Source organism: Besnoitia besnoiti, chromosome I, assembly GCF_002563875.1.
Source record: "Besnoitia besnoiti strain Bb-Ger1 chromosome I, whole genome shotgun sequence".
NCBI lineage: Eukaryota > Apicomplexa > Conoidasida > Eucoccidiorida > Sarcocystidae > Besnoitia > Besnoitia besnoiti.
This window is the reverse complement of record NC_042356.1, coordinates 6,848,185-6,865,289: the sequence shown is the minus strand read 5'-3', so window position 1 is coordinate 6,865,289 and position 17,105 is coordinate 6,848,185. Positions and strand designations below refer to the sequence as shown.

At 55.4% G+C, this 17,105-nt stretch overlaps 3 protein-coding genes across 3 annotated transcripts; 2 read left to right on the top strand and 1 right to left on the bottom strand.

The window, feature by feature from the left end:
* Nucleotides 1-815: 815 nt before the first annotated feature.
* BESB_009660 (putative beta-ketoacyl-acyl carrier protein synthase III) lies at nt 816-4,745 on the top strand (the record flags this gene model as incomplete). Its single annotated transcript, XM_029359720.1, has 6 exons — nt 816-1,727; nt 2,278-2,590; nt 2,882-3,189; nt 3,755-3,970; nt 4,318-4,386; nt 4,650-4,745. The coding sequence occupies 6 exons, from the start codon at nt 816-818 to the stop codon at nt 4,743-4,745; spliced, it is 1,914 nt and encodes a 637-aa protein (XP_029222633.1).
* Nucleotides 4,746-6,446: 1,701 nt separating this feature from the next.
* Nucleotides 6,447-10,121, bottom strand: BESB_009650 (acyl-CoA dehydrogenase domain-containing protein; the record flags this gene model as incomplete). The annotated part of the gene is made up of 8 exons (XM_029359719.1): nt 6,447-6,530; nt 6,899-7,093; nt 7,329-7,441; nt 7,648-7,852; nt 8,193-8,402; nt 8,869-9,029; nt 9,289-9,498; nt 9,974-10,121. The coding sequence occupies 8 exons, from the start codon at nt 10,119-10,121 to the stop codon at nt 6,447-6,449; spliced, it is 1,326 nt and encodes a 441-aa protein (XP_029222632.1).
* A 2,826-nt stretch (nt 10,122-12,947) lies between these two features.
* On the top strand, nt 12,948-16,502 carry BESB_009640 (ATP synthase F1 gamma subunit; the record flags this gene model as incomplete). The annotated part of the gene is made up of 6 exons (XM_029359718.1): nt 12,948-13,121; nt 14,106-14,198; nt 14,569-14,638; nt 15,018-15,247; nt 15,698-15,928; nt 16,356-16,502. The coding sequence occupies 6 exons, from the start codon at nt 12,948-12,950 to the stop codon at nt 16,500-16,502; spliced, it is 945 nt and encodes a 314-aa protein (XP_029222631.1).
* Between the last annotated feature and the right edge of the window lie 603 nt (nt 16,503-17,105).

The window sequence follows — 17,105 nt, the reverse complement described above, 5'->3', positions numbered from 1 at the left end:
TTCCCATGGAATCTTCGGTTCGTCCTCTTGTTTCCAGGTCCATTATACGTGTAATTTTTCGCAGCACACGCAGCTCCGCCGAGGAGTGTCGCTGGATGCGGTCGAGATTTTCTGGAGACAAAGGGAATTCGTCTTGACCATCGTTTTCCTGCTGTCTTCTCTACTGTCTCTCTCCAAAAACCTACACTCCTGAGACAAAAGGAAGCCCCGCTTCCAGTGTGTATCCCCGGCTCTGCGCGCTCTACGCATGCTCACAAGACACCGCGACGAAGAGCAACAGTCCTGTGCTGTTCGTCGCGTTTTCGCCGTCATCCTCAGTGTAACGAGAGCTCCTACTGCTTGTTATTGTTTTTCTGGCTTCGTTGTTCTTGCCTTGCGAGTGCAATCTACGATTTCACACTCGGAGTCAGGCCCCTGCGCCGGCCCCCCGAACGCCTCACGCCGCCACGACGCATTCGGCCCCGCCTGGTGGAATGAAGGTGCGGCGTTTTTCCAGCTGCCTCCCTGATATCCCGAGAGTCTGGAGCAAGGCGTGGTGGCATGACGCCTCGATGAAGCTGAGGTAGAAGGAATTGCTTCTGCCCTCTCCCGCGTCTCGCTTTGCGCGGGTCCCTGCGCCGGGGTCTGGCCTGCACGGACGTGCCCCTCCGCGCTGACTATCTCCCGTGGCTTTCTCTCCAGATTTATAGGTTTTTAGCGTCACGCCCTTCGTTCCAACTTTTGCATCCGACCTTGTTGGGGGACAGGGGGGAACGTGAAGCCCTTCGCAGTTGCTCAGCCGTCGATGCCTCTCCCGCGGACCCGCCTCCATCACCATGGGAGCTCGCATCGCTGCGAGGCAATGCCCTGCCTCTCACCTCCCCCCGCATTCCTTCGAACTCGGGGAGAGGCCTTTTCAACACGCAGGGGATGACTTGCTCTTTGCGCGCCGCACTAACCCGCTGGCCTCGGGTTCGCGCGGACGCCTCTTGGCGCACTGTGTAGAGATATCCCGCAGATCCTTCTCTCTGTCTTCGCTTCTTTTCCTGATTGCCTTCCCTCTCTGTCTTGTGACCCTCTGCGAGCCTCGGGTCGTCGCCTCCCTGAAGGCGACTCCTCGGCTCGCTTCATCTCGCCCGCTGGAGGCACCCCGTGTGTCGCCGGCGCGCGCAGGCGAGGTGAGCGCCCCCGACGAGTTGCATGGCTCCATTCTTTCGCCCAACTCAGTCCGGACTTTAAGCACTGTCAGCTGTTCCAGACTCAAGCCCCTGCTCTTCCAGGTGTCGCTTGCCGCTCTCGACAGCGCACCCCCTCCGAGCACGCAGACTACAGACACCCGATGTGCCGCCGAGGCGGCGGCAACCGCCCTTGGGGCCTTCACCTCCTCCGAGCGCGGAGGCGCGGCGAGCGCCTCCGCGCTTAACTCTTCTTTCTTGTCCTCCTCTAGGCGGGTGGGCACAGCCTCGCGCTGCGCGCACTGGTTGGCGCGACGCGGCGCCGGCGCGGGGTTCGCCTCGCCCTCCGTTCTCGCTTCGCCTGTGCAGAAAAAACCGCTCCTTGGGCGAGCGAGCGCAGGACGACACGACTTTGCACTTCGCGGTGGTCTCGCCGCCGCCGAGAAAGAGAGGTCTCCCGGCGCCGTCTCGTGCGGGCTGACAGGCTGCAGAATCGTCGGCGTGGGCAGCGCGACGCCGGCTGGCGAAATGACGAACGACGACATGGCAGCGATCGTCGCCACTTCCGACGAGGTAAACAGACACCAAGAGAGACTCGGCAAAGCGTGCAACAGAGGAACGGGAGACTGCAGAGGCGGCGTTGCCGGAGACCCCGACAGACGCCTCAGCAGGCACCGCTGGCGCTCCAGGCACAGAGAGGCGGCGCGCGTCCGTACGCGCGGGTGCGGACCGACATCGCGTTGGAGCGTCTCCAGGCTCTGGGACTCGAGAGCATGGAAGGCGCTGAGAAAACACTGACAGCGGATGTGGCGGGCAGATGCGTGTGTCCGAGGCACGGACTCGCAAGAAGTGACCTTTCGCTCAACAGATCGATTCCGGAGTCGAGGCCCGTGCGCACACTTGCCAGTGGAGAGTCAGGAATGGCAGTCTGTGCGCAAAGGACGAATACCACCAAAGGGACTTCGAGTCCACTTAGCCATGTATACATAGAACAACCTTTTTTGACTCGGTGCAGGTAAAGCGGACCTTTTAGGTCGACCGACGGAGTACAGTAACCACAGCACTATCCACCTTCGATCTGCAGTGAAAAATAGCGTTTTTCTTCTGGCTGTTTGTTTTTTAGTGGGTGAGGACCCGTACAGGGATCCGCTCGCGGCGTGTGCTCGCGGCGTCGGAGAGTCTTCGTCCACTCGCCTTAACTGCCGCCAGAAGAGCCTTGGAGAGCGCCAATGTCAAGGCGAGAGACATCGATTTGGTGCTCCATGCCTCCTCGTCGCCAGACGACCTCTTTGGAGACGCGACATCTATTGCCGCCGGAATCATGCAGACTGAACAAGCGGAAGCGGGAAGCGCCGGAGAAAAAGAAGCAGCGCTGGGACCGGCTGGGTTCGATCTAACCGCGGCGTGCTCGGGCTTCCTTGTTGGACTTCTGAGCGGTAAGAAGCCAAGCACAACTCCTCCCGCGATGGGACGACAGGACTGCCTTTCTCTTCAGACCGTGGTGCACATCTCTGTGAGATTCGATGCGACATACAGAGTGGAACTGCTTGGGGTGCTCTCTTTTCTGTCTGCATGGTGTCGGTACGTCCCATTCTTCTCGGGCCAGTAACGTTTTTTCACGTTTTTACCGTCGCCCTTTGGTTTTCTTTCGTCTCTGCAGCGAACGGTGGTATCGCATCTTCTAAACGCGCTGTCTGTCCGGCTGTTTGCTCGTTTTTTGTCTTCAGCGAATGCCTTTTTGACAAGCCCGTGCTGCCCCTACAAGCGCATTCTCTTGGTGGGGGCCGATGCCCTGACGCGGTGGGTCGACTGGAGCGACAGGAACACGTGCGTTTTGTTTGGCGACGGCGCCGGCGCGGTTGTGCTCGAGCGCCCAGACGAGTCGAGGCCGTCCGTGGACTCTGAGAAAGCAGAAAAAACCCAACTCAGGCGCGGGCTCTTGTCCTACGCGCTGAGCAGCGACGGGCTCCAAGCCCATCAGCTGATGCTCCCCTTCAAGGGCGCAGAGTGCGAGCTCAAACGCTCGGCAGGAAAGGTGTGTGGACGCCGCTGAGACAAAGACAGACACAGGGTGTGAGAACCCACAGAGCTGATGGGTGCCTCCATCTGGACTGAGTAGCGCGCCCCCTTACACAGAATATAGAATCTAGTGTCGTGTCAACAGTGAGAGTGGCGCTCTGTCGTAGCGTACGGGGCGCCTCTTGGAAAAAGGCGTAGTGGACGGGAGACAAAGGGACAAAAAGAAGTCTTTACTCCTGAATAGCTGCTGGAGCTGCCCAGAGCTTGACGACGTGCGGCAAAGACGTAGGGCGATAGCGTGACAAAGAAGTCATAAGACGGCTGCCGTGAGCAGCGGCGCATACGAAGAGCGAAGCCGCGGAAGTTCCCTTTGTACGGGTGCCTGTGCTTCGTCGTATGTCTTTCCTCCTCCGCGGGCTGCAGCACATGGCGAGTTCTGCGTTTCGGCGGACTCGGAGTCGCATCGCACGGTGTGTTTGCGTCTACGTGTGTCGACACTGCGGGCGTCGTTCGCCGCACTTTGCTTGCGTGAACGCCACAGGCGATATCGTCATTTCGTCGTTTTTGCGTGTCTTCTGCAGCCCGCGCTTCGTGTGAAGCAGGGGGGATATGCCCCTCTGTCCATGAACGGCCGCGAAGTTTTCAAGTTTGTCTCTCGCAAGGTGCCGCCGGCGATTGAGTCCGTGGTCGCCGCCGCAGGGTTGCAGATGAGCGATGTTGACTGGCTCCTGCTCCACCAGGCCAACAAACGCATCATGGACGCCGTTGCCGAACGCCTGCAGATGCCGCTGAGCAAGGTAAGGCCCACATGAACAGGGTAACTCTGTGCTTCCAACGGATGCACGATTTCTGCGCCCACAGCAAAGTCGAGGCTTCGTCACAAGCTGGTTTCGCGGGTCCCGCGTCACCTGGAGCCCTCGTTTTGTTGGGTGGCATGCGACCGCCAGGAATTTGGAACTAGGTGCGAGCTGTCCAGCGTCGTAGGAGGGAGCAAAGCCGCACTCGGCGGTTTCCAAGAGAAAACTCCCGAGCAATCGTCAGGAAGAAAGCCTCAGAGTATCTGCCGCGATGCGTCTGCGAAGAGTGCGGTTCCACGACCGTCCAGGCCAAAGCCGGCGCTCTGTACGGAAATTTTGCTTCTCAGGTGCTTTGCAACTTGGACAAATACGGCAACACCTCTGCGGCCTCTATTCCCCTGTGCCTGGACGAAGCGGTGAGTCGAGTACCCGCTCTTCGCGGCATGTGGCTCGTGAAGCGGCTCGGGGCACGCATCGTTGCTACATTGCAGCGGGTCAGCAACCGCAGTTTTCAGCTTGGGTTCGTTCGTGCTCGGTGTGCGACGGTGACAGAGTGCTATGCCATAAAGAATTATGCGAGAACTAGTCTCTCGGCGCGCAGACCGGCCGTGACTGAGAGGTCGAGCTAGCGAATTTGCGGCTGTAAACAGCAATTACTGGGCTTCCCGTCTGTGTTCAGGTTAAAGAAGGGAAAGTCAAACCCGGAGACGTCGTGGTCACTGCCGGTTTCGGGGCAGGCCTCACATGGAGCGCGGCCGTCTTCCGCTACGGCTAAAGCACCAGAAGAAAATCGCAAACCACAGAATGTGATGCATAAATGTGCCCAGGCTGGCAGGGTGATGTCTCCCAGGAGACAGTCCTAGAGTTGCCAAGCAGATCTACCCGAGATCGTGGTGGCACTACCACCTGTCCTTCAGTCCCGGAGGCCTCAGGGTCGTGCTTGATCTTAACAAAAAGTGGAAGTCTTGCCTGATACTGTGTAATGCGAATGACAAGCTGCGGCAAGAACCAAATCTTCGCAGGCCGCGCGTCGTGGAGCACCACGAGGCGGCATCTGTGGTGGCCTGTAGGAGCGCAGTTTGGGGAGAAGTTCTCCTATATGAACATGTGCACCGTGACCTCAGCTGAATTCCTGCCGTCGTCCCGCTTTTCTGCTGCATCATCCACGGGGCATCGGGGTCGCGGTGGTTCGGTATCGCACGTCGAGGTACTGCGTCCACGCAAAGATACATAAATGCGTGCGTATGTGCAAACACTCTGAGGCTACACGTGCTAGCGCTCCCGAATATGTGTACTTGTACACATTTTCAAAGAGCGCGAGGGCGTTTGTCTTTAGGGAAAGCAGCCATGCCGATAAATCCACGCCGGGGAATGCGAACGCGTGACAGGTCGGTGATCTCTCTGTGTGAAGCGGCGACGGCGGAGAGCCGCCAGAAGAAGACCTGTGCGGCACTTGGTCTGGTCTTAGTGAAACGCACGCCCCTCAGGGGGCGTGTCGGTGATATCGCTCGTGACGGCAGGCGGACGCACCAGAACAGAAGGAACAAAAATTCTCTGTTCCCGATGCACTGAAGTGCGATATTTAAGGTTTCGATAAACTACCCTTTTTGGGAGGGAAGAGGGGGCAACAAATCTCTGGTGCACGCACACACCTTGTGATACCCAGCAACTTGCTCGTGCGCACTTCTATTTTGTCTCACGCTGATGTTTGGATTTGAAACACTTTTGTGCCTTATGCCAGTTCTGACGTCGAGCCTGCCGGCTCGAGCCGTGTTCGAACAAAGGAAAAACTCTCGGGAACGAAACATATTTACAAGCGACGGCACTCGGATTCCCCCCCCGCGCCGAACAGCATTTTTCGTGCGCAAAAAACTAGCTGGAGTTTCGAGCAGGCTGATGAACCAACCGAGGACAATAGGCTCAAATCGTCTAGGAGAACTGTGCCTTAGGAAAAAGGTGAAGCTGGCTTGCAAGACTAAACCCTTACGTGAAAATAGCATGCACACTCCTGAAGCATTCAGTCGCCTGCAGGATTGCTCTGCAAGAGAGCTCCTCTTCTCGAAAAAATAACTTGAGACATCAGCACGCACCACTGTGACCAAGGGGTCGCGGTGCCGCAGTTTTAAGACTCTAGATTCATAACCTGTATAGTGATGCGTGTATTTGTATTGTGTATGTATGACATGGCAAGAGTTTAGTAGTATCTCGCGGCGACAACTGTGAGAATCCCTCGAACTGCGCTTTCTGCGTCGGCGGGCATTCACTGACGCAACCCACTAGGAAACCGTTAATGCGCCCGCGGCGGGTTCAAATTAAGCCTGTGTACGTTTGCGCAGGTGCTCAGAGTCCACGTCTGCGTCCTTTAAAACGTACATGTCCTTCCGAGCAAGTGAAACAGCTTGGTGAGCTTGCGCCAGATGACCTCGTGGTTGTTGCCCCGCCAAAATGCATCGGAGAAAAACCACGTAGATGTCGCTCATGTGAACGCGCTTCTGCCAGTTACGGCGCGCCCCGCGATAAGCATGTTGATGTCGTATGTCCCTTCGTAAGTGTAGAGAGCCTGCAGAGATAGAATAAGTGAATACACCACAGACCGAGTGGTGCGCTCGCGGCCTTCAATTTCACTCTTCATTTGTCGCATGCTTCTGCGTCAACCGCACAGCTGCACATTTCGGTGCAAACGGCTGCACACGGATGCGCGCACGCCGACCTCAGACACGCGTTTATCCACCGTTAGAAAATCGGGCCACGAAGCCGTAAGCTCTTTTTGCTGGTAACGGCGACGAAACGATATCACACTGGCATCTTCGTTTTCGCTTCAGCATTGCACCCCGACACGTATGGACACGCCGGACGAAAGCGAGGGCACAGGCATCTCACTCGCTTATACTGTGGTCTCCGTATTCCCTGCAACGAGCGGGGGCTTACTTCAACGTCCGCATGGAACTTTGCAACGCCGAAGTCAGTAACAATCCCGTTGCCTCCTAGAACTTCTCGACACAAAGAAATACCCTCGCGCGCCATACGGCTGCACGTTGCTTTGGCCAGCGCAATATGCGCCATCATGTTCGGTTTGCCTTCATCCATCAACCGCCCCAGACGCAGCACTAGTAGCAGCGAAGCCTGCCATAAAAAGGAGGAATCAGGCCGCCAATAAACCATTGGTCCCCCCATGCGTCTACACGAACTGTTTCGCTCTTCACGGGCGTTTCTGCATACGCTGATGCAACACATCGCCTCTCCGGGCCACATTACTACCAATGGCTCTCGCTAACGCGATCAGGCCGAAGAGCAAAAATCAGACAGAAGCGTGGATGGATATGTGGCAGAAAGGGTTCTTGTCCAGCAAGACGCGTACCTGAAGCATGCCTAGCACACGCATCAGCCTCTCTTGCACGAGCTGGAAACTCGCCAGTTCTCTGCGAAATTGCCTTCTCTCGGTGCAGTACTTCAACGCGTTGTCGTAAGCTCCTATTTTGATCACAGCGCAGGAAAAAGACGCAGTCAACACGAGGTCGAATACTCTGGGAAGGAGCCTAGCCAAGCGGATCTCTAGTACCCTATGTGGCAAGGGGCATAGAGAACCATATTTGATTCAAAAGACAGGCAAGCGTCCCCAAGCCATGTGTAGAGCACGCGCAAATGCGTGTACGTGCACAAAAAACTCTCAAACGTACCCAAGAGAACACCGGCACATTCTGCGGCGACAACAGCGCGTGAGGACTCCAACACCTGCGCTGTTGCCCCTCCAAATCCCTCTTTTTCGAGCCTGTGCGAATCCGGTACGAAACAGTCTTCGAGGACTATGTCCGCGTTCTGCACAATACGCAGCGACACCTTGTTTTCGATCTTCGTCGCCGAGTATCCAACAAAGTGCTTTTCCTGCGAAGGCAACCAGCGATGCCCACACGGCCGGGGAACTTGAGAACGAAGTATCAAGTTTCAGGCGGTGCTGGCAAGCTTAAGAGGTTAGAAACAACATCAGCACGCAGAGGAAGGGCACAGGCAAACATGCAAGCGGTACAGCATACGGCGATACGCCAAGTTGAAAGATCACCGGGTGTGTGTGTGCAGAGATGTCCAGGTACCACAGAGGAAAATGGCCGCATGAGGGGAGCCTGCTGGAAAACAACAGACCAATCGGCTCTTCGCCTGAAAAAGAGCATATACCAAGTATCCGATTCCAACAGGATATCCGCACATCTCGCTCTCGGTGACGTACCACGATGAACGCGCGAATTTTGCCAGTGTCGACGTCGCGCGCCCACACGATGACGATATCTGAAAACGTCGCGTTCCCGATCCACCGTTTCTGCCCGTTGAGGAGCCATCCTCCTTCTACTTTCTTCGCCGAAGTCTTGAGCCCTGTGGCGTCGCTCCCGTGCTCGGGCTCCGTAAGCCCGAAGCTTCCAATGCACTCGAGACGCGACATCTGCGTAGATAGACGCAACAGACTGCCACAACCCCTGTTTCGCGTCCGCTTACCCTTCGCATTCTGCACACCCTCATTTGTAGCGTGAGCGAAGTACATGTTTCATACCTAACGAGTCTGGTTCAAGAAATCGCAAGCCGAGTCGGAGGGCGCCGGTGCCTCCGGAGCCGGGCGTCGATTGCGCAGAGTCACGCCCACGTCAAAGCGCAAAAACATATTTCCATTTTGACCGCAATATATAAGTGAAACGAGACGGTACCGGACGAAAAGACGTATAATCGTCACGCTGAAGTCTGTCGCTCATCAAGAACTACAGACAGTGCCCCTTATTCTGGAACTATCGCGGGAGATAAGCTCAGCTCGAATGAAGTCGTGACACACCCGTGAGATTAAACGATTTTACAAGGCATGAGGAAGCCCTTTCCGCTATCGGAAGCCGCCCCCGTTCACTGCTCCTGTTGTGTACCTGCGGGAGCCAGAAGGCCTTCTGTTCGTCACTCCCCGCAACAGCGATGGACTGCATCGCCAGGCCGCAGTGCACAAGGTAAAAAGTGGCGAATGAAGCGTCTACTCGCGCCATTTCAATGGCCATTAGAATCGCTTCCGAGTGCGTGAGGCCAGGGCAGCCTACAAGCATGACAGAACAACAACGAGGCCCTTGCGAACGCTTGCTTCCCCCCTTTGCTTGCGTGCTTACATCACCGTTGTTCTGCTCCCTCCGTGTCTCCTTATCCCTTCTGCAATAAATGTGCCAGGTACCTTCCACTTATCTGCATGTGCCCGCCGCTCTAAGAATCCACCCCTCCAGGCTGTCGCGCACAGCCGCACGAAGGCCGAAGCACGGGAAGAAACTGCTTGTTTACTATCTCAAAATCGCAGGCCTCACCGTAGCCTTTTATTTGAAGACCTGCAGGACCGAATTTCTTGCAAACGTCAACCAGACTGTTGTCGAACGTTGCTGATTCGTAGAGCGGCAAAACTGCAGGCTTTACAAAGCGATTCATGATGTCTTCAATGCTCTTCCTGAATGCCCCTTCGCCCGGCGTCAGTAGACTATGAAAGTCTAGAAAGTCAAGTGCGTACACCGGCCCTCCGCCTGAACCACATTTTACACACAGAACAAGACGCAACCCTGCAACAGATGTTGCTCAGTCTTTGGAAAGCGTCACAGTCTCTCTCCTCCTGAAGCAAGCTGGCGAGGAAAAGATCATGCTCAGGCGACTGGACATGTAGGGAGAAGTGCCATCAGTTGCATGTTCGCGTATAGATACCGTAATATGCGGAGCGCTTGCGACACGCCGTAATTTACGGGGCTTCAGACAATCCTGGCGCTCAAGGCTCCAGGGTGCCCTGTGCATAATTGCTGTGTGCTGTGCTTGACCGTGAGAGATAACTGAGCCCACTACAGCAAAACGCCCCCACCTTTTTTCAGAACGAACAATACGCAGGACGTATGCATGATCGGGATGATGCCTATCTACAAAATATATCCCGCGGCTCCACCTCCGGCAATGCTCCTTGATGTTCTATGTTACCTTTGTTTCTTCGTTGCCGAGGGGGTTCCGCCTGACCAGATCGGGACCTCACCGCGCACTGCTCGCACTCCAGTTTATCGCCGGATACCTTTTGGCGAGAACTGGAGTCTTCAGCTCCATTTCTAACTTGAGCAGATAGTTGAAAAAGTCGCCCGATGGCTTTGCGGTCTGCTACGCGCCCCATAATGTTGACCGAGACAGGTGACAGCTGTAGGGAGATTCACCGTTTCGAAACTCACGATCTCAGTCTTGCCCACCGCCAGCTAGCGAAGTTTTTGTTGAGTCAAAGAGCCGGTATGAGCTTTCGCAGTTCAGCGAGACCAGGAAAAGCAAGAAACCTGCATGCCGAGGAACTGAAGCAAACGGATGCAAAATGGAAACTCCCCTCGACGCCGACCCCCCCTACCGGCAAGACCCTATGCGTGTCCGCACGTAGAACAGCGGGTACTCAAAAACCGATGTACCCCGTTCCGCTTCGTGGGGTCGCTTCAAGCCAAATAGTACCTCGCTCGAGGAACGGGAATAACTAGTGTTCTAAATACGGACGAACATCCTTCTAGTTAATGTGCCCACTAGCAGACTAGTAATTGCAGCATTTGTTCGCCGTGCCAGCAGCTAATTTGGAGTGCATTGCTTCTCACGAGGCTGCGTGACTATTAGTTCAAATATGGAAAGTGCCTTGCAACGAGCGAGTTTTTTTGTTGAAGCGCGTAGCATCTTAAAATATGGCAGCACGCCCATTACAGCACCTCTGTTCGCGGTGCCGTGGCAACGCAGCTCCAAGCCAGACTCCTATCCTCCCCGTCGCGGAAAGTCATTTTAAGCTAGCTTCGAATACGTAGAACCTCTTCCCGAAATTCTGTGCACGTCCTCGATTTGCAGACGATGAATGGTGAAACAGCGCCCTTCATATTGCAGCGAGGGCAGTCAATGAGCTGAGCGCTACCCCTGGTTTGGCATTTCCGCCTGTAACCCTGACGCCCTAGTTCTTGAGGTTTCACGCTTGCCTCTCCAATACGGGTCCTACTTTCATTCGGCTGCCCGACGACCACTGACAGAACAGGAGTCGGGTCCTTCATGACCTGTGGAAGGAAAGCAAAGATCTTTGCGAGCGTTATTCTTTCGCTGAGACCGCACAGACGACTGTTCTGATCGGTATTCTCCACTTTCTCAAGGAGGGATTCTGTGGACACGATTCACTAGCTGGACGATAGCCTTTCTTCTTGCGGTACAGCTTATTCACATGCTCACGTCTGCCTGCGTGTGCGCGATCCTCGACCGACCTCGTTCTGCAGTGATTGTTGTGCGTTTCTGCAGTTTCCGCGATAAGCTGCCAAACGCGATAGACTAAAAGCAAGGCTGCTTCTATGGAGACCCACCACAAGCGCACACGGCTCTCTCTGGAAAACTTCTGAAATGTGACGAAGCTTCCATGCACGGCGGTAGTGCGCCTGAGAGTTCATGCCCCAATGACAGCGACAATCCGCCGGCCCGTGGAACCTTCAGCTAGCTCAAGGTTCCTCCTGCCGCAACCGAAAATGGTATCTCGCCAAGTATGCCCAATGCTGTCCCCGACCGTGTAGTTGGACCACTAGTTTTTCCTGAACCATTTTCCATCAAAAGCACGCTTCTCTTAGAGCGATGACACGAAGACAATACCAAGCGCTTGTTCAACATACCCACGTGTGGCTACTATGCCGCTCTCGAATCGTGTGACGCGTGTCGACATCACTGTACATCCCTCTAAACTGCGTTTGTGGAGACATTCAGCATTCGACGAATCTCTAGGCAGAATTCCTTTCCACAGGTTTCCCATCCCTGCAGGCGTTAGCCGCTGGCGTCTCATCTAGAAGCCCGGAGGCCTTCAGCTTGAGGCCGTCGAACGCGTGGCGAGGCTTGAATGCCCTGGTGTCCTTTGACAACATCCACCCGTGGATCGCGGTGTATATGCGCGTCTCTGGGGCTGAGTACTATCGTGACATGTACAAATGGAATATTTCCCCTGCTGAATGGTAGGCATTCCACGCGTGCGCCCTTTCAACTGTTAGGCTCCAAGGATGCATGGCCTGCGTGGAAGCCAAAAATGAGAAGAACGGATGAAACACTAGGGGGCACGGCCCCGTCTCCACACCCGTCAGTGATGCGTCTGTCCTGTGCATGCAACCGCGCGAGGTCCTTCCCTTCGTGGACGGACGATGTCGCCTCACGTGAAATATAGCAGGGTTTCACGCCTCTTTTTCCACTGAAAAGGATGGCGCTTCTCCGTCTTCAACCGTTTCCTTCGTGCGCGGAAAAACCGGCAGTGCTTAAGGGTCCTGGCTTTCGAACGAACCTCTTTGCCTTCTTCCGGTGAAGCGGCCGTCAGCCTCGCTCGCCTTTTCTCGCGCATGCGCTTGAGGCGAAAAAATGGTGTGTATACGCTGCTGTTTTCGGGGGCGCCGTGCACATTGCAGATGACCCGTCGCAATCTCACCCCTTTCTCCCCAGTTCTCTCCTTTTTTCTGCTCATTTCACATGTCTCTCCCGTCCCCACGATTCCTCGTTCGTTTCGAACTTTCCCTCGACGCTTTTCACCGTTTTTTCTCGCTCCAGGGGGCCCAGGGACCGCAGAGAAGAGCAGACGACCTGTTGAGCACAGTTTGACTCATCCTGTGAGTTTTCTGGTTTCTCGCGAGAAGACCCCATTCAAAAAAACTCCCCTCGTTCACACTTTCTCCACTTCCCTTTCCCTCGCGTTCCTGCCTTTTCTACGTACAGTCACCACTTGGAAGCGCACTACCTCTCAGGAGAGTTCACCTAGTGCGCTCGCAATATCTTATCCGCCCGTTTTTCTCCTCGTTTTTCTCGCTCTTTCCCGAACTCACCTTTCCGTCGCTTTTTCTGTGGCGGGTCGCTTTTCGATAGCGTACTCCGCGTTTCCTTAGTTCCCCCCTTTCGTACTGCGCTCCTCCTTGCGTCCGGCTCCCCGTCCGCGGTTTCTCCCTTCTTCCCTTCGTTGCGTTCCGTCAATATGGCAGGCCTGGCTTCGCTGTCGTCTTCAAACTTCCTGCGCTCACTGGGGCGCCCCAACACTGGAGCCCTCTTTGGCATTCCTTCCGCACTCGAGCAGCAGACGCGGAACTTCGGAGCGGGCGATCTGAAGATCGTCGCAGCTCGCATGAAGTCCGTCAAATCCATTCAAAAGGTAAATATGCGGGAGAGCACGTTCGCTGTCTCCTGGTTTTCGTCTTCCAGAGGAGATCGACATCCACCGAGGCGGCGTCCCCCGAGCGGCTTTCCGTCTTTCGCTGACGAAAAGCAGCCGGAGTTGTATGCGTGCTTTCTCACAATTTCTCTGCATCACAATCCGGAAACAAGAGAGATGATGACAGGCGTGTGATTTCTGCTTTCATTTTCTATTCCCAGGTCTTCACACTTGCGCACCGACCTCTACTTGTCTTCTCTCTGGCGCGTTTTTTCCTTTTTTTTTAACGATGCGTGGCTTTGTGTGTCCTCTGCAAAGATAGGCGTGAGACCTCCTTTCGCACGCTTTCCCCTGTAATTAGCTCCGTTTTGTTGCCTCGCGTTTCCCTGGAAGAAACTGCCCGTCGAGCGCGAGGAAAGCAGAAAACAGATGGGATAAATGAACCTGCCAGTAACCTCGGGCGGGAAGCAGATCTAGGCGCAGACTCCGCGCTTTAGTCAGGGTCCTGTATCTGTGAAGAGAAAGGAGCGGTGAATGAGAAAATGCATACGCAACTGCTATAATCGTGCGTACATATATTCTGTATATATATATATATATTCGTGTAAGCAGCGTGCGTCAAGCGGCGAAAAACGCGCGCTAAAAAACTTTCGGGGCGGCGAGCTCGCGACAGACTCCTGTATCGCCGCTGACCGCCATACGAATACGTGACATTTCTCACCCATGAGGCACACGCAAGCGCCTATTTATATGCTTATTTGTTTAGGATTTAGAGAACTCGCCAAGCCCTTCTGTTTTGGATGAGCGGTTAGAGGGGGCGGGCTTCGTGAGCCTGCTGATCCTTCGGCGCCTGGAGGCGCGACGCAGGTCGACGAGAGGCGCGTGACTCTGCTGACGCTGCTGAGGAGCGCGCGGGGGTCTTTACACCGTCTGCCTCATCTCCGCCCGCAATGCGCCTCGGCATTTGCCTTTTTTTTTCTTCAGATAACGAAAGCCATGAAAATGGTTGCCGCCTCGAAGCTTCGCATGGATCAGAGGCGCCTGGAGCACGGTCTGCCCTTTGCCACACCCATCTCCGTAAGGACTCTTTCTCTCCCTTTTCTTCCGCTTTGCCCTTCTCCCTCGGCGCTCTCCTCTGCTAGCTCGAGGCTGTTTTCGCGGCACTCCAATTTCTTTTCTCGATGAGTTGCAGCGCGGTCTAAGAGTGTTGTCCTTCTGTGCATGCGGCCTGCGCCGAGGCTGGCGCTGCGCCCGCGGGGGCGAGGCTTTGTGGGGCGGTGCCGGCGACGCTCGTCGAGGCGAAAGCGTGTGCGTTGGATGGGCCTTTTCCGTAGAAGTTAGTGCCCTTTCGCCTCAGCTGTTTAATGCCCGGGACCTGCCAGAGGCCGATTCGAGGGCTGCAGACGTGAATCGCTGTGCACGTGTTCGCGGCTTGACTTTTTCTCAGAAACTCATTCAGCGCATCCCAGTCGACTCGAACGAGAAGGGCGACTTGGCGATCCTCGCTCTCTCCTCCGGTAAGCGCGCAGAGCAAGCAGCCGGCAGACTGCGTTCGAGGGCGGCGGCCAGAGGGGTGCGCTCTGAGCGCGCCTCGTGTGGCGCAGAGTTTCCTGACTATTCCGTTCGTCCCGTTGGCATTGACACTAACCCGCAGTTCAGCGCTATTTTATGAATTCCAGTAGACGCAGATGTCGTTGTCGCTTATATAAATCGAGATCACGCAGCCGGCTTTTTTTTGAGGGAGGGCGCGGCGAGTTCGTTTCTGCGAGAATCGAGATGCCTTTCTGCTTCGCGCGGGCTGTTGAATCGTCTTGTGCATGCGCCAGTGTTCAGCGTCTAGTTAGAGAGGCAGCAGGAGAATGGAAATTTTGGATGTGCCGTTTCTTTTGTTTTCAGACAAGGGTCTGTGCGGCGGCGTCAACACCTTCGTGGCGAAGCAGGTGCGCACGCTCATCAAGGAGAACGAACTCTCGGGCAACTCCGTGCAGATCTACGGCGTCGGCGACAAGATCCGCTCGGCGCTGCAGCGCACGTTTGGCGACCGGTTCCGCCGCATGATGACGGAAGTGACGCGATTCCCCTGGAACTTCACTCAGGCCTGCCTTGTCTCCGAGCGACTCATGCAGGTGCGACCAGTAGTCAACCCTGAACCCGAAGCGTGCGCAGTCGGGGCTGTGTCGTGAGACGAACTCGTGCGTCCTCGGCGTGGTCGTTGCGCGTCTGTGGAGGCCGTTGTTCACCATCTGTTTATGTGTATTACTACACACACGCGCATGTCTCCATCCCTAAATGCACATATACATTTGTATAGACTGGTTGCACATATATATTTACATGTAAATTTTTTTACGTACAGGTGCTAATATGGCGGACATCTCCACGAGGGGGGGACGAGGAATGACTCCGTATGTGTGTTTTGTTCATGTTGGCGCGGAGTTTAGAACCCGTGCGTAGGTTCGAGGTTCGATGCCGGTAAAGGCAGATCATGAGGACGTCTGCGCTTCGCCACGACTCGCAGTTTTGCCCCGGCTCTCAATCTGCCTGTCAATCTGCCTCTCAATTGGTTGTGTCTGCAGGACAACCCGGCGCGGCTCATGGTTGTCTACAATCACTTTAAGTCCGCGGTGGCCTACGACACGCTGACGCTCAACATACTGACGCCCATCCAGGCTACGCAGAGCGCCAAGGAGCAACTGAACGCCTTCGAGTTCGAGCCCGAGCGCGCGGACGTCTGGAAGGATCTTCACGACTTCTACTACGCCTCCACCGTCTTCGGCTGCATGCTAGACAACGTCGCCTCTGAGCAGGTGAGACTTCGCCGGGCTCTCCAACTCGCCTTTCGAAAGCGACCATCAAACGCGAGACTGAGCATGCAGAGTCGCCCCAATGCAGAGCGTTCGCTCTCTTTTTTGGGAGAGATGAGAAGGCCGGGATGCTGTTGAGGCGTGGGCTGCGGTGGGGGGGTTGGGGGGGGGGGAGAGAGAGAAGGGGGGGAGGGAGAGGGAAGACTGTGGAGGGTTCGGCGCCCTTAGGCCTCTGCTTGTGTGATTCCCTCCATTGACGAGACATTTGACGGGCGCATGCAGGTGCGCTAGTTCATGTGCGTGAATTCGCGTAGCTCTTGATCTGCGAGCGTGAGGCGCGCCGCACACGTAGCTGTAGGCGAATGCTTGTTTGGAGCACTTTTCGAGCGCGAGGGAACTCCCGAGTGCGGTGTGTGTCGCTTGCCTTCAGAGCGCGCGCATGAGCGCCATGGACAACGCGTCAACGAACGCCGGAGATATGATTTCTGCCTTGACGCTTCGCTTCAACCGCGCGCGACAGGCGAAAATTACCACAGAGCTTGTTGAAATTATTTCCGGTGCAAATGCACTGGAGTGAGCGCCTTCCTGCGGCCCTTTCAGAGCGACTCCGGACATGTGCGCATATATATATATATATATATATATATATATATATATATATATATATATATATGTATTCACATGTGCATATTTGCTGCTGAGTGAGACCAGTGCGAGAGCCGTATGATTCGTTTTGGATGTTTGTTTTCCGTCGTGCGAGGCACTTGCCGAGTCTAAGGAGGAAACAGGATATCTGTGGTGCTCTGGGATCATGCTTTGTCACACGCCCCTTTCTTCGTTTTGTCCGCTGGAGAAACGGAGTCTGAGGCGTTCATGCCTTGAGGATGTGCCGCACTGTGACAATGCCATCCTGTATGCAATTGCACATGCGCATGCATGCGCATTTGTTCGCGGATTCAGATACGTATCTATATATATGCTTGCGTACCTGTGCATATGCACTCACACGTGCATATTTATAGATACCGGCCGTTTCCTGCAGATGCACCGCACATGCACAGTGTGTGTAGATACGCGCATACGCACAAAGCGCGCTTGGATAAGGCTGCCATTTCTCGTGCTGAGAACACTGAATCGCCCGTCAGTCTGCGCTCAGCCTTCGGTAACTTGCTGACAAGGC